General features: G+C 43.2%; 1 protein-coding gene across 1 annotated transcript in view; it reads left to right on the top strand.

Annotated features, from left to right (window-relative positions):
• MYCBP2 (MYC binding protein 2) overlaps window positions 1–12,938 on the top strand; it is a 169,279-nt gene extending 156,341 nt beyond the window's left edge. Inside the window, exons 73-83 of the mRNA XM_065744087.1 lie at window positions 876–995; window positions 1,638–1,739; window positions 3,490–3,618; window positions 6,072–6,204; window positions 6,458–6,561; window positions 7,039–7,227; window positions 7,712–7,819; window positions 8,823–9,032; window positions 11,030–11,137; window positions 11,316–11,481; window positions 12,123–12,938. Of these exons, the coding sequence (XP_065600159.1) occupies window positions 876–995; window positions 1,638–1,739; window positions 3,490–3,618; window positions 6,072–6,204; window positions 6,458–6,561; window positions 7,039–7,227; window positions 7,712–7,819; window positions 8,823–9,032; window positions 11,030–11,137; window positions 11,316–11,481; window positions 12,123–12,238 (1,485 nt within the window). The 3' untranslated portion in view covers window positions 12,239–12,938. The remainder of the gene's footprint in view (window positions 1–875; window positions 996–1,637; window positions 1,740–3,489; window positions 3,619–6,071; window positions 6,205–6,457; window positions 6,562–7,038; window positions 7,228–7,711; window positions 7,820–8,822; window positions 9,033–11,029; window positions 11,138–11,315; window positions 11,482–12,122) is intronic.
• Window positions 12,939–17,515: the final 4,577 nt, after the last annotated feature.

Genomic DNA, 17,515 nt, shown 5'->3' with positions numbered 1-17,515 from the left:
GATTCTTCCACTACATTTCACGTCACTGCAGCCCTACCTTGAATACTGTATGAAGTTCTGGACTGCACAATATAGAAAGAATGATATTTGAGAGTATCAAGAGGAGAGCGACTAAGGTAAAAAGGACTGGAAAGCATGCCTCACCAGGAGAGGCTGAGGACGCTTGGGTTGTCTAGTCTTAATTTTTGATTAGCCCTGAAGAAGTCAGGTAGTTGGACTTAGATGATCTTTGAAGGTTGAGAGACCTGGGTCTGTTCAGCCTTGAGAAAGGAAGACTCAGACGGGATCTGATCCATGTCTATAAATATCTAAGGAGCAGGAGGCAAAGGGATGAGGATTCTTCTGGACTGCTGGACTCTTCTCAGCAGTGTGTAGTGATAGGATGAGTGGAAGTTGCCACAAACTGATGCATACATGTGTGAGAACTTCTTCACAGTGCAGTGACGGAGCAGTGGCACAGCTGCACAGAGAGGTGGTGGAGTCTCCTTCTCTGGAGACATTCAAGACACCTACCTGTGCAACCTGGGCTAGGGAGCTGCTTTGGCAGGGTGTTGGACTCCGTGATCTCTAGAGGTCCCTGTCAACCCCTACAGTTCTGTGATTCTGTGAAAATCCCTTCCAACTGAAGAATTCTATTTGATTCTTTTCTAGATTGTATCTCAGTAAGTCACTGGAGTATTTGAAGATTAATTTTATCGGATGTGTTGGATTTGAAAACTCATCATTTGTCAGTCATCCCTGACATGCTCTTTTATGTTTCAACCTGAGATCCTATCTTAGTATTGCTTGTAGCAATTCAGTTTTAGATGTAAATGTCTGTGGCAACATATTACAGTTTTTATTAACATGAAAACATTTATCTTCCTCTTTATCAGGGTCATCTGTCAGAAGCTTGGTCCCGTGTGACAAAGAATGCTATTGCTGAAACCATCATAGCTCTGACCAAAATGGAAGAAGAGTACCGATCACCAGTGAGGTGCATTGCAACAACCAGAGTAAGAGCTTTTCTCAATTACACATCAGTTCATGGCAAGCAAAGATTAAGAGACTATCTGAGAGCTTTCCTCTATTTTGGCAAGAATTCCATTATATGGGTTTTCTCAGGAAACAGTGTACACATTATACAGCTCACGTTGTATCCCAACTAAGGCAAACTCTGCAGACCTCTAAAACATGAAGGACAACCCCTTTCTAATTAATCTCAAATGGCCATTATGGTGAGGAGAGAATGTAGCAGATGTAGCAATACAAATACTAGGGAAGTGAATCACATTGACCTAAGTTGCCGTATTTTGTTTGGTTTTCTCTTCCCCACAAAATCTGCAATGTGTGGGAATGTTTTGCAAATTGTCAAATTTATAAAATACTCTGGTTGATCTTTCACTGCTTCTATGCTAACTACCATAGTTTTGACCATAATTGAAAGAAACAGATTAGTTTCCAAGAGTTCAGTAAGTCTTATCATGTGCTCGGTTTATATTGGTAAAGAATCTTGTATTGCATGGAAGAGGTTTCGGGTAGTGATACAGCTTGCAAGTAACAGTGTTATTCTTATCTATAAAAGTTGGAATTTCTTGTATTTGAGATTTTTAGTTCAGTTTTTCAATAACATTTAATTCTACCTTGCCTTTCAACAGTTATGGCTGGCCCTAGCATCCTTGTGTGTACTTGATCAGGATCATGTTGATAGACTGTCCTCAGGAAGATGGATGGGAAAGGATGGACAGCAGAAACAGATGGTGAGACTGAAACTTATGTGCTTGTGTTTATTTTTTACTTATTCAGGACTCAAAGAATTTAGCGTAAGTGATAGGGAAAGGTGAGCTTGTCCTAATGTTGCTCCTGTCCTCCATGAAAATAGTACATGTGTTTGAAGTATTTATTTTATAGACAAATACAGTTCAGAAAACAAAAATTTCAACTTAAAGCAGTAATAAGGTCGCAATTCTACTGCTATTCAGGGTGGATGAAAACCAAAAAGGTTTCTGAGGTGATTAAGAAAAGGCTTTCTTCTGTACACTTTTGCAATTCAGCACAGAATACTGCTCAAGTGAGAGAAAAACCTGAAGACCAGAAGACTCTGCAAAGTTCTGAGCAAAGACGTGTATTTAATCTTTAAATGTTTGCTTCTCAACATTTTTCAGTTTTCATTAAATTATGAAGCTGTGTTTTTAGGTATGAAAAAGCTTTAGAAGTAGAAAATCTTGTTGCTTTTTAATCATGGAATTTTTTATCATGGAATATCCCAAGTTGAAGGAGCCCCCAAGGATCACTGAGTCCAATCTCTGCCTCCCCACAGGAACACCCAAAATACAAACCCTACATCTGAGAGCATTGTCCAAACACTTATTGAACTCTAGCAGCTCGCTGCCATGACCACTGGCCTATACCTGCTGGTTCAGAACCTTCCTCTGACCCCCAGCTGCCCCTCCCCTGACCCATCTCCATGCCACTCCCTGCAGCCACCATCAGGCCTCCCCTCAGCCTGCACTGCTCTGGGCTGAGCACACGAAGGGGCTTCATTCACTTCTCATCTTCCCCTCCAGACCCTTCAGCATCTTTCTAGCCCTTCATTGGACACTCCCCAGGTTTCCTGTGCTGTTCCACAGGAACAAGCAGCAGAGGATTAGAAAACCAGAACGGAGGTCTAGTTTGTAGATAGGGAGAAAAAAGTCAGAAATTGGAGCTTATTTGAACAAGTGGAAATGTCACAGGAGCAGCCAAGACACAGGCAAGCAGAGATACGAGCTGCTGAACTCATCCTGAAATTCCCCAATCTTATTTTTATACCAGGATGTTCAAATCTTGAGATGAAGTGTGTTCCCCCTCCCAGGATTGCTGTTGAATGGATTCTAAGGTGCACGAGCAGTATCTTGGTAGCCGCATGTTCTGGAGCACAGTGGAAACTCAGGGATTTGCATAATCAAAGTCACTGAATGGTGTTTTTAGAGATATTTTGAACCATAAAATAAAAACGGTGTCGCGTTAAATATGTATCAATACAGTGAGGTAATTTTATGCTGAATTTTGAAGCTTGTTGCCTCAGCTGTGTTCTCTGAGTTGATTAAGTCTTTGCACAATCTAGATATTCCACGTCATAGTAATTAAGGGTAAATATTTTGCATGCGCACGAACAGTTCCATTAACGCGCCCATAACCCGGTGTTAACATCAAATAAATAGGTTTTTAAGTGTAAATCAGGCTAGTTGAAAACGGTGTCCCAAAGGCATTGTTGTGGAATACATCATGCAATATGTGAGATGAAGAATACTGGAAATAGTTGTGGAATCAGAGGGGACTCTTTGTGTGCAGAGGTGGTTATTTAGGTGCTGATTGTTCCAACGATGGAATTAGTAGTCTACAGAAGCTCTTTATCATCCATCACAAATTAGAGGGGTAGGGCTAGGGGAGGATACGAACAAATGCTGAAAGGAAATGAAGGATTTAATGACGAGAAAACTATTTAAAGATGCCTCTTAACTTTTTCAGCCGATGTGCGATAACCACGATGATGGTGAAACTGCTGCCATCATTCTGTGTAACGCCTGTGGAAATCTGTGTACGGACTGTGACCGATTCCTTCATCTCCATCGACGAACAAAAACTCATCAGAGACAGGTACTGATGGCATCGTGCTGTATGCACTGCCTACGTTTCCCCCCGTTACTGAATGAGCAAGCGGGAGTAGCAAGAATCAAAACTGAAAATGCTGTTTGATGTTGAAAATTGGTTAGATACATTTTCACGTCATTCTTTGTTCCATTTTAGTTATATTCCCTTGTCCGTTATCTTTTGGATTAGATTTGAAAACAGTGTCTCATTCCCTCATTCTAATTCTCACGCTACGTCGGCTTTTTTTTTGTCATTCTAACATTGTCTAGGAACAGTTTTAGGGAACTTCTAGAAACTGCACACCTTTCTCAATTATGCTTTAGTTCTTTATTCCTTTTAAACCAAACCTCCTTTACTACTACTATTGCACTGTAGTCATTGTGAACCCCTTCGTTTTGACGTGTCTCTACTTTTTAATGTTCAAAAGATCCACTGGACAGCCAATTTTCCCACTGGTTCCCTTATGCCACCTCTTATTTTTCAGTATTTCCCCAGTCCTCACTGTCTTCTCTCACAGAAATGGTGCCATTATCCCTAAGTTTGAAAACTTCCTGAATTTTTGTTTGTTTGTTTTCCCTGAGGGATGAACTGTCTTTCCTCTTGGACTTACCCAGCTGAGTTTTTGCAGGTTGCCCTGTGCTTTACTAATTAATGTTCTCTCATGCTACTCTTTCATCCTATTGATGTCTAAACCTGAAAGTTTACTTTTTTTGGAATATTTCCTTTTCTCGTTGCAATTTACACTGAAGGTGCTGTTGATTTTGAAGCTATTGAACATCTCCTCTTTCTTGACACAGCATTTCTTTTATGTTGTTGTGATCATTTTCAAGAAGTCATAGGAAAAGGGGAGAATGTTTGCATAGAGGCTAAAACAATAGATCTTATGAATAGAATTAATTCAGTGGATGTCATTACTTATCTCCCTGCTGGAGTGTGTATACAGGGGTGTTTCAGTCAGAATTAGGAATGTGCTTTTGATGCCGATATGACCGTCCCTCCTGACCTTTGATCTGATAAGGAAGCCCTTTGACAGCTTAAACTAGATTCCTTCCAGGTGAAGCAGACAAAGAGAGATCCAGGGATATACGTAGTGCCCTTCAGCTGCTAGCAGGCAGTCATGCAAGGGGTCAGCTAGCCCAGAGCGTGCGATGGAAATATCAGATCACCAGCACTAAGATCTGTGGATCCTCTCCTTGGTGCCTCGGCGTTTGCAATGTACATCGAGCGTGGAAGTTCCTTGTACATCTGTTATATACTATCTTTAGCATGGATCTCTGCAACCCCATTTGAAATTTTCCTTTTTTGTCATCTTAAGAAGATTATTTTATGCGTCTGTTCTTCTGTCCTGTCACAACACAGTCTAGTCTCATTCATTTTTCTGATTTCTCCTATATAGCCTGTTCAGATTACAGTTGATAAAAGTAAGTTCTTATCTCATAGAAGTCCTCACATCTCTCCTTTAATCTGTCCAAAACAGCTACTTATCAGATTTTCCTATTCACCTCTAAAAGCATGTTTAAATTCTTAATCTTTATTCACCACCTTTACCTTTACATCTTTCATGTCAAGCCCCTCCATTTAAATTGAAATTGTCATGTACCCTATTGCCTGTTTTTTCTTAGTTTCCTTTTTTCTTTGTCCGACTTCTGTTTCTGTTATTCGTACTTTTTATCTGTATTGCTTCTCCTGTTAAGGCAGGAGTTACTGTGACCTGCCTACGCAAAACCTTTGTGAAGCACTTACAGCTTTTGTTCTCTGAATCCAGTATAAATTAAGACAGTGTTTTGAGTTTGTGCATCCCAAGGGAATTCTAACTCCTGTTGCGTTGCAGGTGAAGTAAATAGCAAGAGAGCTACCTTTGAAACTAAGGAAAAAGGAGAGAGCTCATGAGTCATAGAATCATAGGGGTTGGAAGGGACCTCAAGAGATCATCAAGTCAGGATCTCATGACTTTTTTAATTTTAAAGAATTTTCTTGATTTTTAGCTAAAAACATTCACTTCATATCTATGTGAAAGTGATGTGCTGTGACATAACTCATTATGTAGTCCACGAGATGACACATAATGACCATAACTATCAGTGCTACTTGGATTAATTACTGACTTGATTACGTGAAAGTATTTCTGATGTTGTCTTCTGCTTTTAGTATCGTGGTCTACTGGAGATAAATATCAGTTATGAGCAGCAGTCTCTGTAGGTTTTAAGTGAGAGAAAACGTTGTGCATTGCTGCAATTATTGCTTCTCAGTCATGCTATCTCGAGTGTGAATTTCTAATATTTTTACTTGTTAAACCACAAGACCTCTTCCATTATGGACAACTTAAAGAATGTGTAGATTTAAAATAGCTTGCAGTAGACAAACCTGACAGAACCTTTAAAACATCTGATCAAAATCCAAAGAGAATGACGAGAACAACATAGAAATGCTACTCATTATCTGTTTGGTTAACCTAACAGGTATTCAAAGAGGAGGAAGAAGCTATCAAAGTTGACCTTCACGAAGGTTGTGGCAGGACCAAGCTTTTCTGGCTGATGGCATTAGCGGATTCTAAAACTATGAAAGCTATGGTGGAGTTCAGAGAACAGACAGGTAAAACACAGCTCTGAATAGAAGTACTCTTTCCTGAATGTTTTGTGCCTTTTCCCTGAGCATTTGTCCAAAAAGAATTAGGGCGATGATCCTGATTTCAGCTCGTAAGGATAAATCATATAAACATTTTAAATGTATGAGAGCTGTTGATCTGGTTGGTTTGTGATTGTTATTCAGGTATCTGGTCTTAGGATATCATTCACTTATATTCGTTATGATAGCTCTTCCTTGTTGTTTCCTTTTGTGGATGCAGGCAAACCGACCACCAGCAGTTCTGAGGCGTGTCGCTTCTGTGGGTGTAGGAGTGGGACGGAATTATCAGCAGTGGGAAGTGTTTGTTCTGATACAGATTGCCAGGTGTGTATTAATAGGTATCAGTCATTATGGGACACGTTAGACAGAAGAAAAACAAGAAGGGATCTTGTTTTGAGTAAACCTTCTCCAGCCCTTCCTTTCCTGAAGGACCAGAATCTGCAGATGTTTTAAAAGCTATTAATAGGGGGCAAGCAGTGTTTACGTGAGAGGAACGTAAAAATACAGAGTATTGACAAACGCTTTTCTGTGTATCAAAATGAAATGTTAAAATGTAAAAATATGCTTCCTTTATGTCATTGCTATTCAGGAATAATACTTTATGGGTTTGTGACGGTATCAGTTCTACTTTGTTTACACAAAATGTGCAGTTTTTCTCCAGTCCTCGCTCTAGCAGTGGGCAAGGTGAATTGTGACTCTTTCATCACAGCTAATTGCACGAACTAGTAATCTTTCAAAAAGTAGCACTGTGTCAGCACGTTGTTTGGTGGGGATAAAAGACCAACTGCTTACTTTTCACAGGAGTATGCGAAAATTGCCTGCAGCAAGACACATCCCTGTGGCCATCCGTGTGGCGGCGTTAAGAACGAAGAGCACTGTTTACCGTGCTTGCATGGTTGTGATAAGAGTGCCACAACTCTTAAACAAGATGCTGATGACATGTGTATGATCTGTTTCACTGAAGCACTTTCAGCAGCGCCAGCTATCCAGGTTTATATTCTTTTCTCCCTCCTTTTAGGATGAGTACTGTGCTTGCAATACTAAATGGGGAAGAAGTTAAAATGTAAAACCCCTCAAATGACACTCTCAGGAGTTTCCAAATGAACGTGGTAATGGTGCAGGATGTAAATGCTTTCATTGTTTTCTGGTATCACTGCTGCTTGAAACAAGAAGGTTTATACATTTAGTTTGCTGCGTTTATTTAAAGTGTATGGTATTTTATAGATTACAAAACAACTGAGATGTTAACAAGTGTACATCATATATATTTCAAATGCTTTCTTGGAGTGAAAGTGTTAGTTTTAACAAGTGCTTGGTATTCATTCTTTTCTTTAAGAAGGAAGCAGAGGCCTTCCAGGTTTCAAAGGAAATTAATTTTATTTCATATATGTTGCCTCTTAAAAGCCAAGAGCACTTATATTTTAGTGGTTAACGTAAGATCAGTGTTGATTTGTATGTTGTTCTTTTCCTAAAGTTGGACTGCAGCCACGTTTTCCATTTGCAATGCTGTCAGCGAGTACTCGAGAACAGATGGCTTGGGCCAAGGATAACCTTTGGGTTTATGTCCTGTCCTATTTGCAAGGTAAATGAGCTATGTGCTTTCTGCAGAGATCCAACAAGTTGCCCAATACTCTCTCTCTTTTTTCTTCTCACATTTTAGTGGTACATTGCTCGTTACAATGTACAACGGGTATGCTTCCTTAACTTCTCATGTCACTGCAGAGAGAGTGTCATTGACAAATCTTTTTACTTTCCCTACTGTTCCCTGAATTAAGGTTCCTCTTAGGAAGTAAGCATAATGCAAACGTTATCTAAATGCTGTTATCTAAATGCTGTCTTCATCTTAGCACCATCTGCTTGTACATTTGCAGTGTAGGTGCTGAGGGGAAAAAGGGAGGAAGTGATCTTAATTCACATTCTCTCAAGCTATCTGATGCTCAAGATATCTGGATGCTCCGTTTTCCTTGCCCTTTTCAAAGCCACTTTGCTTTTCAGTGACAGGATAGAGCTGAAGAATATATTTATCACTTCCTTCAGTGTAAATTGTTAAGCTGTCTGCTAGTCTACAAAATTCTAATTGCTATAAGCAGAAGTATATGGTAGCTGCTGGGAAGCAGGAATGTTAAATCTGTGAACTGTGAGGCGTTTCTGCGTGCTAAGTTTCTTTCTTTGTGTTGTGTTCTGGTACTCTATGGCAATAGCTTACAATTAATACTTAGTACAGAGAACTAGAAGGCATTATTCCTAACTGCTGAGTAATAGATCAAAGAGGAGCAAAATTGGAGAAAGCACAAAGTCAGGATATTCCCATGACAGGATGAACATGTCACGTGCCCTTTACCATCCCTTTGTGTTTGCTGCAGTCTGTTGTAAGGGCTGCTGATTCTGAATAACACAAGGGCCATATGAAACATTCCAGCAGCAAATAGAATGAAACACATCAGCCTCTTTTTTTTCTTTTTTTAAAGCATCCACTGAGTGCTTGTGACATCCACTGTGCTACTTGTGTTTGACTGTAATATGAATTATTACAGCTGTTACAATAAAGATGCAAGAAATTCTAATCAGCTCTTTTTTCATTCCAGAACAAAATCAATCATACAGTATTAAAAGACTTGCTTGATCCAATCAAAGAACTCTATGAAGATGTGAGGAGAAAAGCACTCATGAGGCTGGAGTACGAAGGACTGCACAAGAGTGAGGCCATCACAACACCAGGTGTTAGATTCTATAATGACCCAGCTGGCTATGCCATGAACAGATACGCTTATTACGTGTGCTACAAGTGCAAAAAGGTATGACAGTTAGCATTAAGAGGGCCTTAAAGTAGGAATGAAGGAGGGGTGGTGGCATGGATCTCCATAAGAGTGTTTTGATGTTGTTGAGTTTGGGGCTGGGAATGGTAAGGATCAGGGGGAGAGCCAACGGGGCAGACATCCTGGTATGGGCCACCTAACCAGGATGAAGAGGCCTCTGAGGCGTTCTACGAGCAGCTGGCAGAACTTGCACAACTGCCAGTCCTTGTTCTCATGGGGGTCTTCAAATTCCCTGATATATGCTGGAAATACAATACAGTGCAGAAGGAACAGTCTAGGAGGCTTCTAGAGTGTATGGAAAGTAATTTCCTGATGTGCAGGTAGTAAGAGAGCCTACCAGGGGAGGTGCCCTGCTAGACTTGCTGTTCACAGAGGAGGACTGGTGGGATGTGAAAGCTGAGAGCTGTCTTGGACAGAGTGACCACAAAATAGTAGAGTTCTCCATTCTTGGTGAAGTCAAGAGCAGGGGCAGCAAAAATGCTACCTTGGATTTCCAGAGGGCAAACTTTGAACTGGTAGGGAGGGTCCCTTGAGATTCAGTCCTGAAGGGTAAAGGGGTTCAGGAAGGCTGATCACTCCTCAGGAAGGAGGTGCTGCTCAACACTTGGCTGGACGTGAGCCAGTAGGGTGCCCAGGTGGACAAGAAAGCCAATGGCATCCTGGCTTATATCAGAAATAGTGCTGCCAGCAGGAGCACAGAGGTGATCTTCCCTCTCTGTGTAGCACTGGTGAGGCCGCACCTCAAATACTGTGTTCAGTTTTGGGCCCTTCACTGCAAGAAAGACATTGAAGCCCTGGAGCTTGAAGATGGACTGCATGATCTCGGAGGTCTTTTCCAACCTTGGTGATTCCGTGAGTGTTAGTTCGTTTGTTCAGGGTGGGGTTATGGAGACTGCCATCCTTAAGTGATCATGCCTAAATTCAGGTGTTAGTATTTTGAGTACCTTTGGAATGCAGACATGCCGCTGATGGCCAGATGTGTTAGAAGGATGAAAAAGGACTAGGAGCAGAGAAAGCACAGTTTAGCCTGCTGACCTCTGTGTCGTGTGTATGAATAAAGAGGAAATCTACCAAGAAGAGAAAAATCTTACAGGAACAGCCCCTGATTGCTCCATCAGCAGAAAAGAGACAAATATTGTTTATCTGTGGTTAAAGGCTACAGTTAGAAAAGTTTTTGATTGTTGCTGAACCCTTCCCTTTGCTTCCTTCATCTTATGCTTATTTTAGTGCCCATCTTGCTCCCATCTTTTTCCTTTTTCCCTTAGGAATGGATGGAGTGAGGCAGTTTCGTGCTAAAATTTTCAAGGGAAACACCAATAATTTTTACATTAGGTGGAAATGCACCATTTGGAAATAAAGATGAAAGGACTGGCTTCCCTTCCACATGCTAGGGAGGAGCAGTACTGAGCCCCTCTAGCTCACTGCTGGGCAGTTTTTCAGTTCACTCATGTCCCTGACTCCCCTACTTGCTCGGTACCTAACTCCCTAACATCCATTCCTTAGAAACGCCCCTTTTCTTTTTGTTTGCAGTGTTTGGGGAGGGTGGGCTGCTTACATCTTTGTTTCCTTACGCTTGCCTTGAGAGCACTTTCCCTAACCTCTAACAGTCACACAGCCCTAACTGTAACTGCTAACAGGACCGAAAGCTAAGAGCAAAATGTCTATTTAGAATTCTGTTTATTGGTAAAAAAAAAAAAAAAGATGGCAGCGAAGGGAATAAGGGTGTTTCACTTCACCTTATTTCATAGAATCACAGAATCACCAAGGTTGGAAAAGACCCACAGATCACCCAGTCCAGCCATCCGCCCATCACCAATAGTTCTCACTAAACCGAGTCCCTCAACACGAGGTCCGAATGTTCCTTGAATAACAGCAGTGGCCTTTATTCATCGTTTCCCCATGAGGTTGGTTTGGTTAAAATGACCGTTAGCAGTTGTCTGCTGCCTAACGTCCTGCTGTTCCTGTATCAAACATAGGCATATTTTGGCGGTGAAGCTCGGTGTGATGCCGAGGCCGGGCAAGGAGATGACTATGATCCGAGAGAGCTTATCTGTGGCGCGTGCTCCGATGTTTCAAGGGCTCAGGTAAGCGACGAGCTCCTTTTGGTCTGATGGTCTGATTCAGAGAGCCCTGCGATAATTCAGTGTCACTCACAGTTATGTTCCCTACATGCTGTATGCACTACAGAACGCAGAGATGTGCTGTTTGGATTGTTACAGCACTGCTATTCCATTTAACAGTGTTGATCCTCTTTCTGTTTAGATGTGTCCCAAACACGGTACAGATTTCCTCGAGTACAAATGCCGCTACTGCTGCTCGGTTGCTGTATTTTTCTGTTTCGGGACAACGCATTTTTGCAACGCTTGCCATGATGATTTCCAAAGAATGACGAGCATCCCGAAGGAAGAACTCCCCCACTGTCCTGCAGGTAGTATTCTCACAAAGCAAACGTGCCTAGTGGAACTGTGAGATAAGTCATTGGTTCCAACGGATGTCCTTACCTTTCCTGGCTGATAATTTGTACGAATAGCACAGGGCGCTTTTCATTGAGATGCTTACATAAAAGATTTTGCTTCTAGATTGTGCAGTTACTTTTTTCCCCACAATATCGATTTGATGAAATTTATTTCAGTTGCTTCTCCGTGTAAACTTTGTGCCTTTTCTGTTTCTTTGAATTACACGGTAATTTGGCCTTTCAAGTTGTGCGTGTCACAGCTCACAGGGAGCTAACAGTGCTTGATCAAGTCGAATGGCTGTTTCTCTTTAAGCATTTAGACTTCTAGCTTGAATTTGTGCAAAATCCCCTTTCTGTCTGCTGTTCCTTCTGAGCTCTAAGGAATCAATAATAAAGGCCCAGAAATGTTCATGGAGCTGTAAGTAACGCAGCGCACAATGTTGGCAGCAGGTGGATGGCTGGACTGCATGATCTTGGAGATCTTTTCCAGCCTTGGCGATTCTAGGGTTCTATATTACTTTCACTTAACATGTTTTTGAAGATGGTATGTTCGCTTCCGTTGAGCCTACAAGCACTGATCCCCTCTTTTTCCCTCTCCCTTATATTGACTGTAGGTCCCAAAGGTAAACAACTTGAAGGAACCGAATGTCCACTTCACGTTGTCCATCCACCTACCGGTGAAGAATTTGCTCTGGGTTGTGGGGTCTGCAGAAATGCTCACACGTTTTAGACTACCTTTTTTTCCTTTTTTAAGCAGAGCAAAACAGGTGCCCTCATCCCTCAAATGTCCTAAAAATAAAGTCCGGTTGGGATGAGGACGGGACCATTTCATAACCCAGGTAAAAGGAACAATTTGCAGTGCAAGAAGGATGCCAAAACCTTGTACATAATTCTTGCTGTGAGAAATTGACTTTTTTTTGAACCGAGACATCAAAAGTTGTGAGGTGTTTGCATGTGGCCATTACAGTCATTGGCTAGGAAACGTTGAACATTTACAAATAAATAATTGCTATTAAAGGATCTGTGTGTCTGTGGACTATGAATGATGCTGGCTTTCAGGAGAAAGGAAAAAAAAATATTGATTATTGTATACTGACTTTTTGTAATCTTGTACAATTGTAACGCATCACAAGTGGGGATGGGAAAGAAGAATATTCTGGTTTATTTCCTAGACTGTTATTAAAAAAAAAACAATTGTGTTAGGAAGGCATAAATGTAACAAGTATCACGCTGTATATAAAGGTATCAATGTTTGTCTTGTATAAGAATTAAGTTACAACAGCAGTTTCATTTAAACTTCTGGGTTATGTTTGAGCCTGAAATTTTAATGAAGTGCAATACTGAGTGTGCCTCATATCTCGCAGCTGTAAACATAATGGAATGTACATGTCAATAAAGCCACTGTACATTTTTATACAGTGAAAGTCTAACAGATGTCTAAGTCTCAATTTTCAGAACCGCTTTCTAAAATGAGGGATTTATTTCCCCATATTCACTTGAGCAGGTTCTTCCAAAAAAGAACGGGCACTTGTAGGATGTGCTTCATTCCATCTCGGCGTAAGGGAGGTGCCACCCAAATAGCTCAGGTGTAGATGACTAAAATGCGCATCGTTAGAGCCAGGTAAAGTCAGCACAAGCAGATCTGCGGTCTGAAAGAAGAGCAGTGCTTTGGAGCCCTGACATCACAGCCTTCAGCACGAGGCAGAATTCTGGGGAGGGTGTCAGGAGATGAGGAATACTAAAGGTCTGATTTGTTTGAAGTGTTCCTCTGCCCTTGTGGCTCTGTTGGCCGGTGACATCTCACCGACCTTGCTGGTATTCGTAAATACATCTCCAGCCTTGTCTCTAGTCTTGTGCTAAAACACTTCCTGAGAGGAGTCTGTTATACTTTAAGGATTAACTGCACCTTGCTCCCCCTCCCCTCCCCACTCCCTCGCCCCAAACTCAGAGACAGGAATCTCCTTGAAAGAGTCCAGCAGAGGGCTACAAAGATGATAAAGAGCGTGGAACATCTCCCTTATGAGGAAAGGCTGAGAGACCTGGGGCTGCTCAGCCTTGAGAAAAGAAGACTCTGAGGGGATCTGATCCATGTCTGTAAGTATCTAAGGAGGCAACGGGACAAGGCTGGACTCTTCTTAGCAGTGTGTGGCAATAGGACAAGAGGAAATGGCCACAAACATAGGAAGTTCCACACAAATGTGTGTGGGAACTTCTACACAGTGCAGTGACGGAGCAGTGGCACAGCTGCACAGAGAGGTGGTGGAGTCTCCTTCTCTGGAGACGTTCAAGACCCGCCTGGACGCCTACCTGTGCAACCTGGGCTAGGGAGCTGCTTTGGCAGGGGGTTGGACTCCATGATCTCTAGAGGTCCCTTCCAACCCCTACAGTTCTGTGATTCTGTGATATGCAAGCCATGTCACTGCTTTCCAGCTCTTCACCAGGACTATTGGGTCTTATTTCTGTCCTCATCCACCACAGTCAAGCCCTTTTTTCCTTCCATTGCTTTCTGGTGACTATTTCTCCATTCTGGGAACCTCTTCCTGTACCCCAGGGAGGTTATCAACAGTGGATTTTTCAGCTTTTCCTCTCACTGCGTCTCCTTCCTCTGTAAGATGCCTCCATTATTTTCTACCCTGTAGCACAAGTGGCTGCCAGGAGTCTTCCTGGCAGGAAACAGAAGAGGGAGCCAGAAATTCAGGACCTTTGTGCTTGGTGGAAGTTAACTCTCCAGAAGAGAAAGAGCTGAGCTAGCCTTGTTCACCACTGCAGCTGCCTATACGGCGTGAGGATGTGGCAGGCCATGCGGTTGCTGCATAACTTCTTGACGCAGGTCCCTGCAGCCCTGAATTATGGAAATCTTTATGGAGAGCAGAAAAGTCTGAGCGTTTATAGAACATTTCCTTATGGTACCACAGTTATAGATGAACTTGAATTCTGTTTTTGAGATTTTCAGCCTTTTGCTTTAGAATAACATTAGAATTAATTTATAAAACAGTATTACGTCGGGGAAAGGAACGCCAACAGCATGCTGCACTCAGTGTATACAGAGCACTGAGTTAGGGACAGGTGGTGCTGGAATGCTTTTGTCCAGCACAACTGCCCCTCTTTGATTCCTTCTCCCAGGTATATGGCACAGTCACGTGTGAGGGTCAGGCTCTTGGGCAGAGCCCAGCTCTCCCACCAACACCCACACCTTGGACGCTCCGCTCCTTTGAAGTGCCAGACGCTCACGTCACCACCTCTCCCCGTCACCATCAGGGCCTGATAGCCACAGGATGGGAGGAGGGTGCTGTCTGAGGGATGGACCCATCCATTTCAGCATCCTTGGCCCACAGGAGCTCTCAGCATTTCGTGTTTCCACTTCCTCTTCTGAAGGGTCACTTCTGAGTCAGCACATTGTGCCTTTGTGTACACCTTCCCATGCAGCTTATCCTTTCTGCTCAGTCCGCTGCCCCATAAAGGAGCTCTGCTCTCCAGTGCTATCCTCCCCAACTTACCAGGCTTCACAGGAGGGAAGGCTGGCATCAAACACACTGCAGTGCAGGCAGTACTTACTCCATGATGGGAAGATGGACTGTGCGTGGATGCCTGCAGGTTCGAGTGGCTCACTGTGATGGTCGTAATGATTCCTAACAAAGAGGTTTAGAAACGTGGCTGGTGAACCTGAATGACAGCCCTGTAAAAGCACTTGCTCAGAGGCAGGTTTTGTCAGTGGGCTCTGTCAAGGAGCAGCAACACCAGGAACCTGCATCAGGGTGTCATGCAGGAGCCAAGGTACCCTTGCTCACTGCCTTGTTGCCAAGGCATTCAATCCTAACACAGATGCCAGCCCTCTCTTAGCAACAAACTTGTTGGGGATTTTAATTTCACAACTGCTATCTTGCTAATCATGTTAACTCCTCACCTCCAGTCAGAGACAGGTAAATGCCTCTCAGGGAGAGCCGCAGGACAGAAAATTGCTGTAAAACTCCAAGCTCCTCTACTGGCAGTGCGTCAGGTCAGCCTGACCCAGCACCATCCCTTTTCAGAAGCCTCAAGTACTGCTCTCAGCCGGCAATCCAAGCACGGCCCATGCTGTGGACATGCTCATTTCCCATCTGTGTTGTCACTGGCACAGCTCACCACACTCAGCCCATCTGTCCTGAACTGCCCAAAGCAAGGCTGTTACTGCATCAGATGTCGAACCCCCTGAGCACCCTCCCAGCAGTACTCACAGATATCAGTAAGGTTCCCCAAGGGCCTTCTCCAAGCTGAACGCTCACAGCTCTCTCAGCCTTTTCTCACAGGAGAGGTGCTCCAGGCACTCAGTCATAGTGGCCTTCCACTGGACTCCTTCCAGTAGGTCCATGCCTTTGCTCTACTGAGGAGCTCAAAACTGGACTCAGTACTCCATGTGTGGCCGCACACAATGCTGAGCAGAGCAGAAGGATCCCCTCTCGTGTCCTGCTGGTGATACTTTGCCTCACACGAGCACAAATACACCTAACGTTAACCTTTTTCCCAGCAAGGTCACACTGCTGACTGATGTTGACATGTCCCGACACACTGCAGGGCTCTCAGGTCCTTTCCTGCAGAGCTGCTTTCCAGCAGCTTTTATTCAACCCTGGTGTGCTTTGCTAGCAAACACTACAGGCACAGCTGGCAGTGCTTCCCACCATATCCTGTGCCTGACTCGGCTCCATGCAGAGCTGCAGCTGCCCTTGGCAGCGCTTCTGGCTGCTATGCCACCAACTAGTGCCATGCATAGAGTTCCTTCTGCACATGTCCTCTTCTACACACAGTGTGCCAAAAACAAACACAAGCAATTACAGAAAAGGAAATAAGGGCACAGGAAGTGAAGCAAACTATCTTTTAATTCTGAGAAGCAGGAAGTAAAATAAAACTGCAAAGAAGTGCAACAGATCAGTACGATATCATACCTACACACAGTGTATTACGGGTCATAAAATAATGTTACCTCAAAACACTGAAACTGCAGCCCTGATACATCTCCTGAATTTTCTATACAGAAACCCCAAATATTATTTTTTTTTTGTAAAAGACATTACACTTTTTTTTTTTCTGCAGACACTAGAACTTAATCACAGCAGTCGCATAGCTACTATATGCTATTAAAAGCAGAACTGAGATGCTCATTAATGCTAAAGGTCATAACTCAGCTCTCAACTCAATTATTCTGGAAAGCTGGACACTGAGACTTAGGCAAATGCACTCAGAATAGCTGAGCTGCAGTAAACCTCCCAGGATATCTTGACTTTGATTCTCTGATATAATTTCAATATTTAAATGACCATTTCTCATGGGAAAGCTTTGCTGTTTGCATACAAGTAATTTTTCTACCATTAACAATCTCAAGGAGCTAGACCAAAAGTACAGGAAACAAATCAAGTAAGATTGTTTTTTAACAGCCTTCGTAAGCAAAGCTGCAGGTATGTTTTTAAGTGAGTTATTTCATGAGGAACTGAGAGATGCTGACATCTCAGGGATCGCTGAGGAACTGCTACCCTTCATCAACACCATTTCAAGTCAGGGAAATCCTAAGACCACATCCAGCTATATTTAAGAAATCTCTGATGGAAATGAAGACTGAATGGAAACCATTTCACAATTCTGTACGTTTTGCCTGCCTCAACTTTAAAAATTTCAGCCACCTGAAAGACTGAGTGACGCGCTGCAGGCAACGCAGCGCCTATGCAGGGGAAACATAGCAACATTCACCACAAAGGAGAGCTGTCATCACTTTTCATCACTTTACATCGCTTTATATCGGCAGTACCCCAAAGCCTTCATTCTGAGCGCTGCTGGACCCACGGATATTTGCTTCACAGGGGCTGGGCTACAGCAGGAGCCCACAGCAGGTTGCACAGGAAAGCATCCAGGTGGGCCCCCCCGCTCTGCGTTTCCCTCCACCCAGCAGCGGGCGGCCGCTACGGGCGGCCCCTCCCCTCCCCACCCCTTAGCCCTTGGGGGCGGGAGCGCGCCGCCGCCATTTTGCTTTGGGGTTGCG

The sequence above is a fragment of the Cyrtonyx montezumae genome, unplaced genomic scaffold (assembly GCF_038088225.1).
Source record: "Cyrtonyx montezumae isolate F1298 unplaced genomic scaffold, pur_monq_1.0 scaffold_3, whole genome shotgun sequence".
Classification (NCBI taxonomy): domain Eukaryota; kingdom Metazoa; phylum Chordata; class Aves; order Galliformes; family Odontophoridae; genus Cyrtonyx; species Cyrtonyx montezumae.
This window is presented reverse-complemented; position numbering and strand designations above follow the sequence as displayed.